The following is a 17,191-nucleotide window of genomic DNA, read 5'->3' on the forward strand; positions in this document are numbered from 1 at the left end:
GAAACTAAAGAACAGAACAAGAACCAGCTGCTAAAATCAGGCTGCTCGTGCTGCTCACCAGGAGACCTTTGATGTTTCCAGCCAGAACATCCAGCTGGATTCCCAGCGTCCTCCTTAGGAGTGATTTTATTGCAGGACTTTCACACCTTATCTCCCATTAAACTTTAATTTTATTGACCCAAAGTGTTTACACTTCCTCAAGGCACTAAAGATGGTTCTGTCCGTGTGGAATTTCAGCCCCTCTGCTGCTGGTCACTTCAGGAGTTTTTAGAAGCTTTCTAAGGTAATTTCTTACTCCTTGTTACTGTCATTGTTTTGCACTCCAACAGCTGCACTTTGCTTTCTTTCCAGCCACGTGTAATTGCAGTTCTTATCTTTGCTCTCCATTACCTGACCTGAAAATCCTGCTTGCAGAATGAACCTGTCAGCACTTCCTGGCCTCTGCATCCCACGGGCCATTTCCATCTTGCAGGGATTGCTCTGAGCAGGGGGGAGTTTCTGCAGATCTGTTTGCTTTTCCAGAGCTGACCTGAAATTCCTCTGTCCTGCCTGGCTGAAAGTTTCTGCTGAATTCCCTGCTCAGCTGAAACTGCTTCATGCAACAGTTGAGTTCCAGTCTCCCCGAGACAGGAACTGCTCCTTCCTGTACTGCTGACATTTCCAGTACAGAGCAGAGATGTCATATGAAATCAGATTTATTTGGATATTTTTCCAGGGATCAAGGTGTGAAGAACCATCCTCAGAGCACAAACTCTCAACAGGGTGTGCAAACAGCACCAAATATTTCACAGCTTCAGGAGTTTCCTTCCATCTCACAAATCTCACTGACCAGAGATGAGTTTAAAATTGGCTTTCAAGGCTTTTCAGTCCTTGTTGGGGATTTGTGTCATCCCAAATGCTTTCATTTTAGGAAGGTGAATATTTAAATTGCACAAAATCCCTTCAGTTTCTTGCTTAACCATCAGGCTTTGGTTTTCTTTGGAGCTGAAACCCGGACAAGTTTTAAACTTCATTTTCTCTTTCTGACTTGGCTTAACCAGGTTCATATCTTGTATTTTGGAGGAAATAAGAGATTCTGACAGCAATAAGATTCCTTGTTGCATGATTATGTCCTGGAACGAGCTCCAGGAAACATTCCCAAATGCCTCTGGATTTCCAATTCCCACCACTCTTTCACCTGCTCTGGGAGGTGCAGCTGAAACAAAGGACCCTGAGTTGAGATCAGTGTGCAGAAGAAGCATTTTGCTGTCATTAAACCCTCCAACACCACGTTCAAAGCAGTTTTTGTCTCATTTTCCTTTAACTTGGTGTTATTTTGAATTGAAATATCAAGAGCTGCACGGGCATGAAGAGCTTTTGCTGAGTTTTCAGCCCCTTTTCCTCGGAGCAGGGAGCAGCTCCTGGGCATGCAGGAACAGTGACACCAGGTGGGCTCTCACCTTCAGCACAGGCACATCCTGATTTTTCCATGGAGAACGGGAATGGATGGGACTGGATCAATCTCTGTCAGTCCCAGGGTGGAAATGGAGCCAGATTCTTCCCACTGGCATCCCAGTGAAATGATTCCAAATCCCAAAAATCCAACAGAAGGAATCTGTCTCCTTGTCTAACTTTTTGTGTTAAACTTCCTGACACAATAATCCTCCAGAATTCCCAATTTTAAGCTACTTCCAAGAGTAAGAGACTAAAATAACACGGATTTTGTTGAAGTCCCCACCAGATCAGGGTCTCAGTTCCTCAGCTTGCAAGCTCCCAAATTGGCCCAGGAGCTGTCCCTGGACTGCAGCCAAGCTCAGGCACCTGGCCTGGGGTTTAAAGTGTTTTCCCATCAATATTTCACCTCAGCAATTTCCATCTGGGAAAATTTGGGACCCCTGGAGTTACATCAGGCCATCCACTAACAGGTTTTTAAAGCAGTTAAAAGGTGAAATTATCACCTTAAGCTTTTCATCATCAACACACAAAACTTTTATCTAGGGAAAAATAAATCAAAAATGAGTGTTTGCACACCCAAATCCCCTTTTTCTGATCATTTTCCCCCTCAGTTATCCAGCTTTTGTGCTGTAAGGTCTGACTTATACAACACATTTTTTTCACCATTTTCTCTGAGCAAAACATAATTCCAAAGTTCTGCACAGCTTCTCCCATGACTTCCAACTCAAAATTCATCAACATCTGGGTGGAAATGCATCATTGAGCAGGTCTGACTTAAATTCCTGAAGGATTTCTGTTGTATAAAAGGAGCTTTTTGTGGCTTAACTCAAGAGATTTTTCAGGAAGAGCTGCAGGGCAAGTGACAACTTTTATCCATGATAATGAATGCCTTTGTTAGCTCCAGTGGCAGTGAAAATATTGGCAAATATTTCATTTGTTGGTCACTCCCTAAACCCCTCTGAGCTCCCAAAGGGGCACTGGAAACTTGGGAACCTACAAAGAGACCCAACTTTGGTTGTGGGGAGCTGCCCCAGCCAAACAAATCCCACAAACCCAGGCAATCCTTGGAGTCAAGGCTTCAGCAGCACAAGAAAGGGGGGAAAGGAAGAGGGAGATCTCCAGGGATAAACAGGATGAGACAGCACAGCAAATATCCAACATTCCTGAGAGACTCCAGCAAGGGAAACAGGGAGGAGGAAAAGGATTGATGAAAACAGCAGAGTTGAAACCCAGATTTTATTACTCCCCCATCACCTGCCACCAACAGGGAGTTCATTATTTTGTCCTCTTTGGACTTGAAGAGTGCAACTGGATTTGAAAATGAACTAAAAAATGACAAATCAAAGTATCTTGAGAGGTTTTTAATCCTTTATAGCTGGTTTATTAATTAATTGCTGAGCATGTTGCTTTTAATCCACTGATCCAGACATGGGACAGAGTTCAATACTCATCACACTCCACAGGATTTTCCAATCTTTCTGATCAAGGGCTTTGCAGGGAAGTTTTCTTTGTGTGAGGGAACAGAAATTAGTCTTGAGCTTCCCCAAATATGGATATATGGAATAACCTACCAGTATCATAAAAGGCTTCAAACCATTGTGCCAAAAAATGGGGAAAACTTTCCCCATGTGAGAAATTAAAGCTGTAACAGTAGGTAGGGACTCTACCTAAAATCCAGCAAACTGCATTAAAATCTTTCCCTCTGGACTTCCTTCCTTATTTTCTCCACTGCAGAAATTGCATGGAAAGATCCCTCAGGGATGGGAGGAACTTCTGGAATTTATATTGCAATGCTTCCACCCGAAATTGAACTTTAATTGCTGATTCTCTGGAATATCATCTGTAAAATACGAATTCCAGGCCGTTATTTTGGGGTGCAGTGGGAGTTTTGTCACTTTTCCTGGCCTTGTGGTGGTTAATTATGGTCTGGGGAGTTTTTGCTCCCCAAGGGAATATTTCTTGGATGTAAGGCACTGTTCTTACTCTGTCAGCATTTCTGCCCCCTCCCCTCCAGTGGCATCCTGGGAAATGTGGAGATCTTCCAGCATTTCAGCCAGGCTGATCCGTGGAGCTCCATCATCATCTGTGTCACTCTCCACTGGAATATCTGCATCTAAAAACACAAACAAACCCCCCAAAGAAACAGCTAAGCAAAGAAAACAAACCCCAAAACACCAGAGCAACCCCAAGGGAAAATGGGGGAAAAAATCAAACCAACAACACCAAAAAACCAACCAACCACAAAACAAAAAACCAAAAATTCCTCCTAAAAACTCAACAGTCCCCTCATGGAAAAAAAATTGAATTCTGTATCAAATCCTTCACCCAGCAGAGATTTTGGGTACAAGAGGAAAGTTCTCTTTCACTTAAAGGCAAGGAAACAAAACCCAACAGGGGAAACACATCTGTGAAATACTTTACAGCATTTCTCCAGGCATGAAGAGTTTGGAGAATGCAAATAGAGAATTCCAGTAAAACTGTTTTGCCTCAAACATGATTTAATTACACCCACTGAAGGAGTTAGAAAGGGCTTACTTCTGTAAATGTTGACATTTTTCCTTATGTTCTCATCCTCTTCCAGATCTTCCAGGAAGTCCTGGTATTGTCTGTAAAAGATGTGGGATGTATTTAATCCCTGTTCCTTTGGATTTATGGAAATTCATGCAACAAAGTAAAATCACAGAAACAAAACCCCAGCAGACCTGAGAGCATCCCCACATTTCCAACTCGTTCTTGCCGCTGTTCTACCCTCACCTATTAATTCCCAACTCATTTATCTCCCATTTTCTCCTTTTTTCCTCTCAGCTGAAGGTTATGTAGAAGCTGCTTTGTCACTGAACAAGGAGAGCAGATACTGAACCTTTCATCATCTGTGTCTGAGGCTTCCCTGTCCCTCTCCAGCTCCTTCAGCTTCCAGTTCCTGCGGCGCTGCCGCCTGGAGCGGTCGTAGCTCTTCTTGATCAGCACCTGCAGGGGAAAGCAGCTCCTTTTTCCACCTCCCAAAATCCCAAACCAGCACCCAAATCCACGTTTGGGCATCTAGAACCAGCGGGACTGGCACGCAGCAGGGTTATATTGAATTTACAGGGAGTTTGTTGGTTCAAATGTTTGCAAACACTTGGGAAATGGTCCTGAAGGGACAGGCACACACTGGAGTTATTATTTCAGCAGCCAGTGATTGGTAATTGGAATAAAACCAACAATTAATGTATTATCTGACCATGGCAATTGGAAAAAAACCCAACAATAAATGTATAATTTAACTATCACTAAAATATTTAAGGAAATAATCCTTCAAAATCAGATGATGCTCAAATTTCAGTGTTAATATCCTCTCTTGCTTCAGGCACTGCTCATTATAAAATCACACTCCCTCCTGGCTTGGGTAATGGAGGGAACTTTGGACAGAGAAAGGGATTTTCTTACCACGTCAGGAATATGCTGGGGGTTCATCTTGTTGGCAAATTCATCATTTAGGTTGCAGTTGGCCAAGTCAAAGCTAAAATAGAAACTGGGGTTTTATTGTGCTTTATAAAAACCCAACCTCAATGTATCAGGTTTGTGCTAAAGGGCAGCTCAGTGCAAGGTGCAGCTCCTAAGGAACAGAAATATTTCCAGAGGAAGGGAAATGAATAAAAATCCAGGTAATTGTCCAGCTCTCCTAAGTCTGAGCAGCTGCTGTTCCCAAACCCTGTTCTGTTGGCACTTCCCAACCTCTGGAATCCAAACTGCAACATCCACTGAAGTTCTGCTGGGCTCACAACATTCATGTTTAAACCTTTGTAAGCATCACTTAATTTGCCTAATCCTACAAAGAATTCCCATTTGTTATCACTGTATATGATATTAATTAGCAAAGAAATAATTAATTGGAGTTTTAAAAATCCTTCCCATTTATTTGTGGCTAAACTGTGATTCCAAGCTGCACTCTGAAGGCAATCAGCTCTCTTATTTCTAACAAATTTTACATGAAAACTCCTTCTAGAAAATAGATTTCCTGGATTAGGACCAGAATGATTCCACCCCTTTTGCTGCTTTCATTTTGAAATCAGAACAGTTCAACACTTTCTTGCTAGCACATTAATTCAGTCATTAAATAATCATTCAACAGAAGTTTTAGAAAAGAAGAACAGACCCCAAGACCAGGTCCCCAGGATTCAGGATGTGCCCCAGGTGAGTGCAGCAGAAATATTGGTGATCTGTGTCCAGCTCCGAGGTTTTCCTGACCCAGGCTTCAGCCAGAGTGTGCTTTGGGAGAGAAAAATAAACATTTCTTAACCAAACCCAGCTTAACCCCAACATCTGCACTGATTTAAAGTCCACTTGTCATTAATCTTGTGTTTCTGCATCACATATCCAATGTATCCCTTGCTGTTTCTCATTTCTCATTCCATAAAAGTAAGGAAATGGACATGGCAACTCCCACGAATTCCCAAAGGCTGTTTCTATAAATATTTTAGCTTTTAACTGAGAAGATCCATTAATTCTGATTAAAAAAATGCTTCAACAAAACCAATTCAGTCATTAAAGCTGCAAAATTAATATTTCAATCCCCACTAACAAGCAGAGTTTAAACTCTGCAAGCAGAATTCCTGGTAGTGGAATTCACATCCTGCCTGTGCCATTTCCAAACCAAATGGTCCCAAGGAAAGCTTCTGCCAGTGGCAAGACCCAGAAGAGCCCAGATCATGAATTCAGCTGAGCACAAGGCCCAAAACATGAATGAAACAGAGACATTCTCACCTTGTTTGACCGAGCTCCTGCCCCAGCACCTTTTTTCCTCTCATTGACCCTGTTGATGTCCATGATGATGAACTCCTCCAGCTGCTTGGGGTGGAAGAGGCTGTTGAAGGGGTGGCGCCAGTAGGTGTTCCCATCAATTTCAGCAACTGCAAAATCATCAGGGGGAGAATTTCTTGTTAAAAAAACCCATTAACCAAAATGAAGGGAACTGCCAGACATGTAACACAGTTATTTAGGACATGACCCACATTGCTGCAGGAGCAGCTGATCTGTGCCAGACTTTACTCAAAGGAATTATTCCTGGATCCATCCTTTTAGAGGGATTCTGCTGCCCAAGCTCCCCAGCACACATCAAGCAAAGCACAGAATTAATGGTACTGAAGTGGCTGAAATTTTAATCCAGATGCCATCTAACTGTAGGAGAATAAAGCTGACACAGGTAAATGCTCAGAACATCCAGGAGTTCAAACTGAGCCTGCACATTCTGCCCAGGATCCTATGGGAATCAAGCTAGGAGAACTCTCAGCTCATTACGGAATTTCCACTGTACAGACAAATTTAACAACAGTAAGGTCCAAAGATCCAAGATTTTATGGAAACAAACCCACAGTAATTGTGCCAGCAGAACCATCAGGGGCTGAGGAAAACCCAAACTCACTCTGCAGAGTTCTGGGGTCGATGAGGTGGATGGTGCTGGTCACTCTGATGCACACACAGATCTGGCTCATGTTCCCCAGACTCTGGGCCAGCTTGGGTGACAAGCACACCACATTGTCCTGCAAACCAACACAAACAACTGACATTCCCATTTCCAACCAAATCTTCTGAAATACAATTTTAAACTTTGTGGTTTTATTTTTCTAGCCCCAGTAACTTCTGCATTTCCTGTGTGGATCCCTCCCTACCCCCCAAACCCCACGATCTCCAAATCCCAGCTCTTCCCACAACACCCTAAAGGTGAAGCAGAGGGAAGCTACCTTGCATATGGGAACAATTTCCACAGAGAAAGTGCTTTTGTAGTTGTAGACATTACTGTGAATGTCGTGGGAGATCAAACGTTGGGACGATTTGGATCTGTAAAACACAAAAACAGAGTTCTCAGGAAACAAGAGACATACTTGGAACAGGAGATCCTTGGAACAAAGTGTCTGCATCACAAATATTAAGGAAACAGAGGTAAATTTTACCATGGCTAAGTGGAAAATACAGGGCTTTTGTAGAAGGGATTTAGTCTGTTTTGATTAAAATACAGATTCCTTTCACTTGCCCTTACAAAATTCTTTTAAAAGGAAGGATTTAAGACAGTTCCCCAAAGCTCTGAGTGCTCAAGGCAATGGACAGGAGAGCTGTACCTGGATGGAACTGTACACTGAAGGAAGTCCACCATCTTCTGGGCATGTTGCTTGGAAGAGTAATAGAAATCCAGGCCATCTGAAAGCAAGAAAACAAATCTATTTATATCCTATCAAATATAATTCATAAGCTTTTCTCTGCACAGCTCCCAGCACACACACATGAAAACATCCATCATAAATCCGGGTTATTCTGCCTCCAGCCCCACTCACCGTGGATTTCTTTGATTCTTAGTGTGTTTTGATGGAGCCTGTGCTTCAAAATCAGCTGCTCCAAATAGTAAAAAGTCTTCTTGTGCACAGTCTAAAGCCAAACACAAAAGCATCAAGGTTATTTAAGAAGCATGAAGGACAAACCAGGATCTCTGAAGAATAAACATTTATATGAAGAGACCACCTAGAGAAAGAACATCCAAGTAAACAAAAAGATTTCAGAGTGCTCTACTTATACCAAATTACTGAAAGCTTCCATTTCTCATTTTTGTGTAACTGGTTGCTAGAGAGATCTATTTCCTTTAAAGAAAAATTAAATATTTGTCCCACTGTTTCCAAACTGCCTTAAAATACAGGAGGGTATTTAGTTATCCACACAAGATCCTCCTGCCAGCATCATTTTAAAGAATTTTAATACTGGACAGCAGAAAGCTTTTCTAAACTGAGTAAGAAAAAATTCAATAACCTTGAACATAAAACATATCCCTGTGGCTAAGTGTGAGTACATTTTTGTCTGAGAAATCCAGAAACCACCCAATTCTTTGCCTGATTGTTCTGCCACGATCAAATAAAAATTCAGTTTGCCTCTACCTTCTGCCTGACTTGCACCACAGCTTTCCAGAAATCCTTGGCTTCAATCCTGTGACAATCTTCACACATCTGAGACTGAACAACGTACTCCACCACAAACACCTGCTGCAGAACTGCCCCATTTATCACCTGCAAAACCAAAGTGTTCAAGGTTTAAGTTCTGTTTGGGTCACAAATAACTGCAGTGTTTTCCCATCTTTACTGGAGCAGACAATAACTTTCTTCATTCTGATGAATGGCACTTTAGTGACAAAATTTAGGCAGGATAAAATCTAATAATAAGAAAAATAATAATTTAAAAATCCTGTTGTTTGCCACGAAAGCTTTTTAAAAGCCAAAGGGAGAAGGTTATGTTCCAGTTACCTCTTTCTGAACAGTCAATTTGAGCTTGAGCCTCTTGGAATGTGGTTCTGTCCAAATGAATCCTGCATCAATCAGCCGGACCTGCCCGTGGGGAAGCACAAGAGCTCAGTAAAACCAAGCCTAACTCTACAAGCACAAACGGTCTATAGCAATGAAGTGAATAATCTTAATTAAAAATATATATATGTTAATATCCAAAATCCATTCAATAGTGCTTAGCTAGAACTTGGAGGATGATTGACATAAAATCAAGATGCTCAATCTCAGGTCCTTCCCTCTAATAATATTCTGAACCTAAGGGATGCTTTATTCAACTGAAACATGTGAATTTGAGTCAATCTATATACAGACCTCTGCAACCCTTTTTCATATAAGCCAGTGAGAAAGAATATTGCATAAATAATTTCTCAAATGCGCAAAAACTTCTGAAATTAAGTACATTAAAACCACATAAGCTTCCCTCAGTTCCTTCTGCTCAGCTCCCATCTCTACAGCAACAAATGTGGCCAGGCTGTGAAACCCCAGCAGGATCAGCTTCTCACCTTGCTCAGGGAAGCTTTGATTTTCTTCAGACACAAAGCCAGGAGCTCCCTCGATTCCAGGGCACACTGGATCCAGGTTCCTGGAGGCTGGAGGTACCTGGGATGCAGGGAGCATTTCACAGCAAGTTAAAGCTGCTTGAGCACCTTAAATCACTCCAAGGATGAGCAGCTACTTCCAGAGCTTTCAGTTTAGTAACACCAACGCAGCCACAACTTTTAGAATCAAAGAAAATCATGGCAAAGTGGCTAAGGGGACTGGGTTCATTCGCCAAGCACTGCCAAAGTCTCCACTAAATATAATTTACGTCCCCAAATGTCACATCCACAGGGCTTTTAAACCCCTCCAGGGATGGGGATTTCACCAGTGCCCTGGGCAGCTGTGCCAGGCTGGACATCCCTTTCCATGAAAAACTTTTCCCAATATCCAAACTAACCCTTCCCTGGCTGTGCCCTCTTGTCAGGAATTGTGCAGAGCCAAAGTTTCCCCCTGAGCCTCCTTTTCTCCAGGCTGAGCTCCTCCTCACCAAACCCGTGTGCTTTTGCCCCGCTAAACCCCGAGACCGATGCAAATTCCGAGGGCATTTTGCTGCCATCCCCCGCGATTTCGCGGCTCCTCACCTCTCGCACTGCTTGCAGAAGTGCACCGTGCCCTGCTTGGGGATGCCCTCGGTGATGTCCACCTGGGCCCGCAGGCAGCCCACGCACATGTTGGCCGGGTTGGGCGGGATGGGGACGCCGCACTGGCAGCACAGGCTGGGACACGGGGACAGAGAGAAGCACAGTTAGTCACGGTCACGGTCAGAGGCAGCGGGAACCCCGGTCCCCCCGCCACCGCTCACATGTGTCCCTGCGCCGGGGCCGCGGGCACCGGCAGGTACTCCATGGCTGCGGAACACGCGGCGCTTTCCGGCCGGCAGAGGAAGGGGAGGAGACGGCGGGGCCAGCCCAGCCCGGCCCGGGGAGGGTGGAGCGAGGGGGACACGGAGAGGCAGGCGGGAACCGTGAGGGAGCGCGGAAAGGGCTGGGAGGGAGCCATGGAGAGGCAGGGGGGACCGTGAGGGGGCTGTGGGGGAGCCCTGAGGGAGCCCGGAAAGGGCCGTGAGGGGCCATGGAGAGGCGGGGGAAGCGGTGAGGGAGCCGTGAGGGGATCATGGCTGAACCGAGAGGGAGCGTGTTAAGGGCTGTTAGGGGACTGTGGAGAGGCGGGTGGGAGCTCTGAGGGAACCGTGAGGGGGCCGTGATGGAGGCGCCACGGAGAAGCATGAGGGAGCCATGGAGGAGCCGTGAGGGAGCCATGGGGGAGCCGTGAGGGAGCCCGGAAAGGGCTGTGAGTGAGCCATGGAGCAGGCGGGAACCGTGAGGGACGTACGCTGTTACAATTCATTAATTAGGAATTAAATGATATTTTCATTTACAAGGAGAAGCCTATGCTGTCTCTTCGCTTTGTATTCCGTTTGTGATGTACCACAAGCACCCTGTGGAGAGGAGGAACCGCCGTGGCAGGGGGTGAGAAATGATCTTTAAGGTCATTTCCATCCCAGAGCATTCTGTCATTTGATGATTCTGTGGCACCAAGGTTTGTTTGTGGATCAGCATTTGTTTCCTGCAGGTTATGCTGGAGAAAAATAAAGCTGAATTGCATCAACACCTTGTGTGGGATTTATTTAATGTGGTAACATCCTGATGGAAATGAAGAGTTCTTTCACTCGAGGACTGAAAATCACAGCTTGTCAAGCTGTCTGCCATGTTTATAATTCTTTGGCACATTTTTCTTTAGTGTGCTGCTTGTGTTCACACAGTTACTTCTCCTCCTTTGAAATTAAGTTTCTCTGCAGACCTCTCTAGAGACTCACTGGAACATATTATTAAAACAATGAAAAAAACCCCACAATTAAAAGAAAAAAAAAGTTTCCCTGCTCTGAAGTTTTGTTTCAGAACCTCTGCTACACAGCGGGTGTTACGTAGTTTTTACTTTGAAGCTCTGATGAATCACTCAATGTTTGATTTAGGAAATAAAACACTTCCAGGCTGGCATTTGGGGAGTGCCGTTGGGAGAGGGGAAGGACAAAGCCTGTCCTTTGTGGAAGCCACATCTTTGAAGTCACTGGGAGGAGAATTGAATCCTGATTATGCTGGAAGAGTTTCAGTTGCAGATTTCTTTTCAGCTGCAGATTTATTTTCTCCACCTAATTTTGGTGCTAATACAGCAAATCCCACCTCAGCTCGAGGCACAGCCTCAGTGAATATCAGAACTGGGTTCTTTGTAGTCATCAAGGTACTTTGTGTTGTCTCTGCAAGCTCTGGTTATCTGGCTTCCATGGAAAATTTGTATTTTAAACTGTGTTACAACCACTTCTGAAGGATTTTATATTCTTGCACAAAATGAGGCAAAAAGCAAAGCAGCCTGAATCTCACACCTAGTGAAAGCCATATCAGTTTGTACTGATTTCTTACGTGATTTTCAGTGAATATTAAATGTTCTATTGATTTTATAAGGACATTTTCTGCCTCTACTGCCATATTCTTTCACAGCATTTAAAGGAATTGTGTCATAGGCCAGGACAGCGAGCACACACATATATTTAAATATATGTAAAATTTAAAAATTTCACACTATTTTAAACCAGGTTTCAATATAGATTTGCTCTCAGGCTTTTTTTGCAGGTGGCTGGGCCCTCGAGAAAATCCCTGTAGGTGTTTTTGGGAAAGCTCAAGTGCCAAGGCCAGAAAAACCAGGAGACTTTGTGCCAGTGATGAGAGCTCCCAGCAGCTTCATTTTCAGTAGGAATGTCCAACGGAATGGTAAATTCACGGGGAATATCCCTGTGATTAATTGAACAGACACCTGAGGTCACTGTTCCCTCACATTCACTGGATCCAGGAAAGGAGGTGCTCCATCACCTCCTGGACCTCTCCTGCTGAGGAGCTGCTCTGACCTCCCCAAGGAGGGTTTGTTTTGCGCTGCTGTTTTCATTTCCTGTGCTCATTTCAGTGTAAAACTCCAGGAATTTAAGAACAGAACCAAAAAGTGTTTTACACTTATTTTTTCCTATTCACTCCCATGTAAACTGGGGATTCAGAGCAGTGTGCACAGCACCTCCACGTCACAAGCAATAAAAACATCCTCCTTTAACTGTAGGATTTTAGTAACAGTGTCCAGATGGAAGCATGGGAAGGGCTGTGCAATAACAATAAATCACCCTTCTGGTGCCCAGTTTAGTTCTGGAGACACCCAGTCTGTATTTCTTCACAAATCTATTCTAGAATTCTTTACAAATCTATTTCTCGCAAGTGTTCACACATTCCCAACAATTTTGCTCCTCTTCCTATTGCAGGAAGCCACGATTTAGAGAAGTTGAGCAGTTTCCATTCTGACAACAGAGGAATTTCCAGGATTCAGGGTGGGGAATTAACAAAGAAGAGTCACCAGGATTCAGAGAGAGGAATTAACAAAGAAGAGTCACCAGGATTCAGAGAGGGGAATTAAAGGCAGGGCTTTTTACAGGAGCTGTTTCAGCTCCCAGTGCCACTGGAGACATTCTTGGGCAGGAACAGATTGTGCCTGCCCTGGTGTGAGGTGGCAACTCCCACATTTATTCCAAGCCAGGATCTATCTCCCAGTTTGTAATCAGACATCTCCAAGAGGTCTATTCCTTTGAAAAGCGGGGATCTCCTTGATTTTCATCATGGATTGCAGCTGGGAGGTTGCAAACTGTTAATTTCAGCAAGGGCTGCTGCTTCAACGTGTCCTCTGTGGTCTGAACGGGAGGAATAACATTCCCTGATTCCCCTGGGACACAGCACTTCCAGGGGCTGCTTGCTGTGCGTTCACCTGCACTAAATGTACTGGGATAATGCTCCAGTTATTTTCCAGTTCTTGCCTATTTCTTCAGTTCTTGTGAGGAATTCAATTAGCAATCCAATTTACACCAGCATTATCACTGCTGAACTTCAAGGCAGGAGCAAAAGGAGCCAGAAGAGCTCCTTTAAAATAGCTTTGTGACAGGGATGGGGATATTGTGACATTCCACTCTCAGCTGATGGAGGTGAAACTGTGTTGCATCACCAGCTTTAATGAGTGTTGTCACAGCACAAATACCGTGGGTTGGCTTTCTTTTCATGTGTGTGTGAAACTTGCACGTCCAACACGTTGGATGCAGTTCAGGGACACCTCTGGAAGTGCTGCCCTGTGTCAGAGAGGGGGAAAACTCCCAGCCCTGCTGAGGCAGCTGGGAATAGCTGGATGCTCAGAGGCAGAGCTGTTGGCTTTGTGCAGTCAGGGGAACAAACAGCACCCCCTGCTTCCTAAATCCCTGGAACCTTTAAAAAACTCCTGCTGTGCCTGTTGTGGGCTTACAAGCAGTGGGATTTTTCTTTGTAGCCTTTATAAATCAAAATGACCCAAACCGTATTGAGCTGCTCAAACAAGGAGACATCCCAGATTAATGAAAGTAGATTTAGGTTAGATATGAGGGGGAAATTGTTCCCTGTGAGGCCCTGGCACAGGGTGCCCAGAGCAGCTGTGGCTGCCCCTGGATCCCTGGCAGTGCCCAAGGCCAGGCTGGACACTGGGGCTGGAGCAGCCTGGGACAGAGGGAGGTGTCCCTGCCCATGGCAGGGAGTGGAATGGAACGGGATTTAATTTGCCTTCCAACCCAAACCATTCTGGGATTCTGTGATTCTGTGAAATTGTGATCACTCAAACATCATGGCTTATCCTTCCTTGATAACCACGGACAGCCATGGCAAAGGTTTCACTTTAAGGCAAAGCAGGGACAGGAGCCAGGAGGTGTTGCTTTAGTCCTGGTGTGTTTGTTACTAGGCTGCACTAGGCATGAACCCCAGACTAAGAAATAATTGTTTTAAAAAGGTAAATATTTGCTCATCAGAACACAAGAGGGACCTGAGGATGATTGTACAGGAGCTGTTTGCTTTCCACTTGCCTTTGGTAATCTTCCGTGTGCCAGCTAAAACATCTCATCCCATTAAAGGAATCCTGGTGAGGGGTGGGGTGAGCTGAGAGCTGCTGGGAGAGGACAAGAGTGGACATCAGGAGAGGTTCAAGCTGGAGATCAGGAAGAAGTCCTTCACTGAAGGAGTGGTCAAGCATTGGAATGGACTCCCCAGGGTAGTGGTGGAGTCACATCCCTGGAAGTGTTCAAACAGCACTTTGGGACATGGTTTAGTGGGTTAAAGGTCGGTCTTGATGATCTTGGAGATCTTTTCCAACCACAGTGATTCTGTAATTCTATGATCAGGAAAATGAGTGTATTTTTCACTCTGAGTTCTCTGATGAGAGACCGTGAGAAGAACGATATGCAGATAAAAATATTTTGGACATTATTCCTGCTCAAAAGCTGCACATAAAAATTATGGAGTGAGCTGACATTTCCGGATTCACTTTCCTGACTTTTCTTGCCTCTGTCTGGCTGGAGGAAAAAAACCAGGGAAAATGCCAAAAATACAGTTCAGTGAATGAAGATTTCTTAAACAGTCAGGGAAGGAACACATGGAAAAAGGAGGAGGAGTGGGAGGAGGAGGAGGACAGGGACACTCTGTCCACCCAGGGCTTCACCAGACCACTGGGGCATTTTAACATTAAGCATTTTCCCAATGGCAACCTAAGATGTGCTGAAATAAATGAAATTTGCTAAATGACAATTAACTCCTTCTTCTTAACTATTCATTATTTCTTTTTGCTTGCTCCAGTCCTCTCTGATGGCATTTGCATGTTACAATTACCCAGGGAGATAAACTCCTGGGGGGGGAGATGTCGCAATTGTCGTGGGCTGGATCCTTCCCCACCGCTCCCACCTCGCTGGCACAGGCACGACACGGAGTGCTGACACATCCCTGGGAAAAGGTGTTTGTGCAGGTGCTGCTCAGCCAGAACATTGCAAAACCAGGACTCGCTGCACGGCCAAGGGAGTGGAAACTTCCCCAGCTGATCCCGCTGCTGCAGCTCATTATTTATTTAGCAGTATCTGCATTTATATGAAAGATGATCCCAGCGATGCTCGTTTGGCAGTTGAAGATTTCTTGGGGAAAAGAGGCCAGGGAGCCAGGGCTGCTGCAAGGGGCTGTTTCAGTGCCCAGCTCCTGGCATGGATGGAGAGGGTTGGAGAGGAATGGTTTGGGTTGGAAGGGGCCTTAAAGCGCACCCAGTGCCACCCCTGCCGTGGGGACACCTCCCACTGTCCCAGTTGATCCCAGTCCTGTCCAGCCTGGCCCTGGACACTTCCAGGGATGGATCAGCCACCCTTTTTCTGGGCACCCTGTGCCAGGGCCTCCCCACCCTTCCAGGGAAGGATTTCTCCCCAAAATCCAGTTTTGATGCTGAACTGGGTGTGGGGTTCTGAGGTATTCTGGTGGTGCCACTAAAATACATCTATGATAAGAAAGAGCTTTTGGATATCAAGACTAGCCAAAATTTGGATACCAATTACCTCAGATTATTGGATAGCTCATGAGGCACCTGTAGCCAGCTGTGGAAGGTTTGGGCACAGGAAGCACTTGGAATTTTTTGATGTGTCTCCACACCAAGGCTGAGGCAGCACGGACTGCTGGGTGTAGGTACCCACACCTCAGTACCAGTCTGATTCCACTTGATTTCACCTTTAATTCTCACATGGGGAGAAATATTGGAAAGGGAAATCAAAAATGTGTGGAGAAAGCTTCTTGGGATGTATTATTTACCTGGAGTGAAATACCAAACGTGTCCCAAACTTCCCCTGAGCGAGGCACCATCGTGTCCAGAGCTGGACGTGCCGAATTAGTTTACAGCATCTTTTTTTGAGCTGTTCCTTTATAAATCACTCAATCTCTGTGCATTTGGCAGATAATTACTGCCTCAGTGAGCTTCTCTCTTGTGCAATTTGTGGCTGTGGGAAATGCAAGGAGCTGCTGGAAGCCCTTTCCTCTGCCAGCCCCATGGGCGAGGCTGTTGCTCCCCATCCTTAATTAGGGTGCTGCAATCCCATCCCAGCCCTTTCCATGCCAGCTGCTTTATCCCGAGCCTGGCTTCACTTGTTTCGTGTCAAATTCCCCATAATGGACATTTTACCTGCATTTTCTCCCCCTGTTCTTTTTTCTTTTAAGTGCCTAAAGCTCCTAAAAATTCACAGAGTGTAACTCATCCTTGAGTACGACCTTGAAATAAAGAGAGATTTCTGATTTGCTCCATGATTACAAAGCAAAGATAGGAGCTGCCAGAGAAAATAACGGGAACAGCAGCCTGGTTGCCAATGGATCTATTCCTGACCCTGCCACAATTTACCTTCATTTCCTCCCTCTTTGCTCAGTCATTGTAAGAAAAGCAGAATCTGTTTTTTTGGGTTTTTTTAATATGCATTTGCCAGATTTACCCTATTTTATGTCACGTGGATATTTGCCCTCTCCTTTTTGTCCTGTTTCCTGAATTTTTCCTCTTGCCTGGGCATATTCCAGCACTGAGATTCTTATTTTGATGCAGAGGGTGCATGGTTTTAATTTCACTTTTAAACCCAGACTAATGTGTGTTGGTTGAGGAGGGCTCTAACTTACATCAGGCCACATAAAACAATTTCCATAGCCTATTTTGAGCTTGGACCTCCTTATTCCAATAAATAGGAGGCCCTGGCTGTCCTGGCTGTCTGAAACCCCAGGATCAGCAGAGTTTATCAACTCTTACCTGTTCTGATGGAGCAACTGCTGAAATAAGGGTGGGGCAGGCAGGGATGATGACAAGTGGGAATTCTCGGAGCTAATTCTGACCTCCACCCGTGAATCAGAGCCTTCCAGCCAGGGAGTTCCCATGGAAGTTGCCTGGAGATATTCTCAGGATTTGGGCTCCTCAAATTCAGACAAAAGATTGCTTATTGGAAGGAATGTGAAGGACAAAGTTGATGGTGCTTTGAAGCAAGGGGCTTTGTTTGGTGCAGGCTGGGTTTTCCTCGCTGGGTGTGAGGACAGAGT

The 17,191-nt window shown here is 44.9% G+C and overlaps 1 protein-coding gene and 1 long non-coding RNA gene across 3 annotated transcripts; one reads left to right on the top strand and one right to left on the bottom strand.

Moving 5' to 3' along the window:
- Window positions 1–2,780: 2,780 nt before the first annotated feature.
- Window positions 2,781–17,191, bottom strand: NMD3 (NMD3 ribosome export adaptor). 2 transcript variants are annotated; one of them, XM_064385122.1, is made up of 15 exons: window positions 16,908–17,191; window positions 9,857–9,991; window positions 9,239–9,335; window positions 8,697–8,777; window positions 8,334–8,462; window positions 7,743–7,833; window positions 7,530–7,608; window positions 7,155–7,251; window positions 6,836–6,953; window positions 6,178–6,323; window positions 5,570–5,682; window positions 4,861–4,933; window positions 4,295–4,401; window positions 3,970–4,040; window positions 2,781–3,547 (listed from the first exon to the last, which is right to left on the bottom strand). In XM_064385122.1, exons 1-15 carry the CDS (start codon window positions 17,030–17,032, stop codon window positions 3,414–3,416), a joined length of 1,596 nt encoding a protein of 531 aa, XP_064241192.1. In that variant the 5' UTR covers window positions 17,033–17,191; the 3' UTR covers window positions 2,781–3,413. The 2 variants fall into 2 exon arrangements, with proteins under 2 accessions (XP_064241192.1, XP_064241191.1); XM_064385121.1 differs by lacking the exon at window positions 16,908–17,191 and adding an exon at window positions 10,078–10,146.
- Window positions 10,295–10,883, top strand: LOC135278556 (uncharacterized). Its single transcript, XR_010346019.1, has 2 exons — window positions 10,295–10,744; window positions 10,848–10,883. It is a non-coding gene; the product is annotated as an uncharacterized LOC135278556 (long non-coding RNA).

The sequence above is a fragment of the Passer domesticus genome, chromosome 11 (genome assembly GCF_036417665.1).
Source record: "Passer domesticus isolate bPasDom1 chromosome 11, bPasDom1.hap1, whole genome shotgun sequence".
NCBI classification, from domain to species: domain Eukaryota; kingdom Metazoa; phylum Chordata; class Aves; order Passeriformes; family Passeridae; genus Passer; species Passer domesticus.